The sequence below is a fragment of the Stegastes partitus genome, unplaced genomic scaffold (genome assembly GCF_000690725.1).
Source record: "Stegastes partitus isolate 25-593 unplaced genomic scaffold, Stegastes_partitus-1.0.2 Scaffold839, whole genome shotgun sequence".
In the NCBI taxonomy this organism is placed as follows: domain Eukaryota; kingdom Metazoa; phylum Chordata; class Actinopteri; family Pomacentridae; genus Stegastes; species Stegastes partitus.
Window position 1 is genome coordinate 275,227 of NW_007578570.1, and position 1,187 is coordinate 276,413.

Here is a 1,187-nt window from a genome sequence, read left to right on the forward strand (position 1 = left end):
TCTAGACCACATTAGACCAGGTCCAGATGTAAAGCCACTAAATACAGACTGGTCAAGTCCGTACTGGAGTGTCCCAGAGAACGTGCTGCTGCGAATTTGTCGAGATTTTGCTCTATTAGAGAAAGTGGGGAGAAAAAAACCAAACACATGAAACGGAGGCCTCAGCATATGGGCCGATCACAGCCGGACCAGACTGTTTCTGATCAGTGAAGCCTTTATCGTACCTGTGACACACACTGCAGCTGATCCACGCTTTTAGTTTCCTCTGAGCTGCACAATTAGAGGCTCGTGCTAATCAGCTGTAAAAGTCACGCGCGCAGCGACGCTGAGCTCGAGCTCCGGTGTTTAAACACCTTTTATTCAGAAACATGAAGTAATGGAGCAGGTGTTAGCAGGCAGGCTGGTGCTGCTGTAGTGTGCAGAAACCAGGATACCGATGTTAGCTGGTGTGTTTGTAGCTGTGAGCAACATGTCGTCTGTTCATTTACAGCTGAAAACAAATGAACATTAAATAAACAGCTGCTCACACCAACAGCTAGCTAGCTTTAGCTTTAGCTTCCCCTGTAAATAAGTCCGGCACCTGCAGGCGTTGCTGTCGGCTCTTATCTTCATGTTTACACGCTGACTATCGGACCTAATCCAGCGGTCCACTCACTCACTCACCCTGCTGCCAGAGTGGACACACAACCGCCTCAACGCCTGCTTCAGGACCGGACACCCGAACCGCTGCATGGCCGCTGCTCGGCTCGGCTGTGACATAGCGTTAGCCTTTAGCATTAGCTCTCCGCTCGGCTGGACTCACCGGCTGCCTGTCTGGGGGTTCGGAAAGCTGCCTCTTCACTCGGAGCTCTTCGTGGTGTCCTCCAGCGGGTCCGGGGCGAGTCTGTTTGCTGCCAAACGTTCAAAAGCACCTCCTCATTTTGTTCTCGGTTCTCTTTCCGGGATGATGGTTTCTCTGGTTCCGGTGACAGCACAGCTGGAGCATCGGTCCGCTCACTGTTAGCATGTGTACAGGAGAGGACAGGAATCAGAATCAGCTTTAATGGCCAAGTACGGACACAACATACGAGGAATTTGGTTTCGGCTGTTGGAATGAGCAAGGAACATAAAAAATAAATCATAAATAATAACTAGAAAATTTCCTTGCAGAAAATTTGAGAGTGCCACGGGAGTCTGCCGGGATTTAA

The 1,187-nt window shown here is 50.0% G+C and overlaps 1 protein-coding gene across 2 annotated transcripts in view; it reads right to left on the bottom strand.

The window, feature by feature from the left end:
• The window catches only part of akr1a1b (aldo-keto reductase family 1, member A1b (aldehyde reductase)), a 7,241-nt gene extending 6,289 nt beyond the window's left edge, over positions 1-952 (bottom strand). The window contains exon 1 of one of the 2 annotated variants that reach the window (XM_008292863.1): positions 803-952. Coding sequence is in view for 1 of the 2 variants with exons in the window: in XM_008292862.1 (XP_008291084.1) it covers positions 664-777 (114 nt within the window). In the remaining variant the exon portion in view is untranslated. The other variant, XM_008292862.1, reaches the window with a different exon arrangement.
• Positions 953-1,187: the final 235 nt, after the last annotated feature.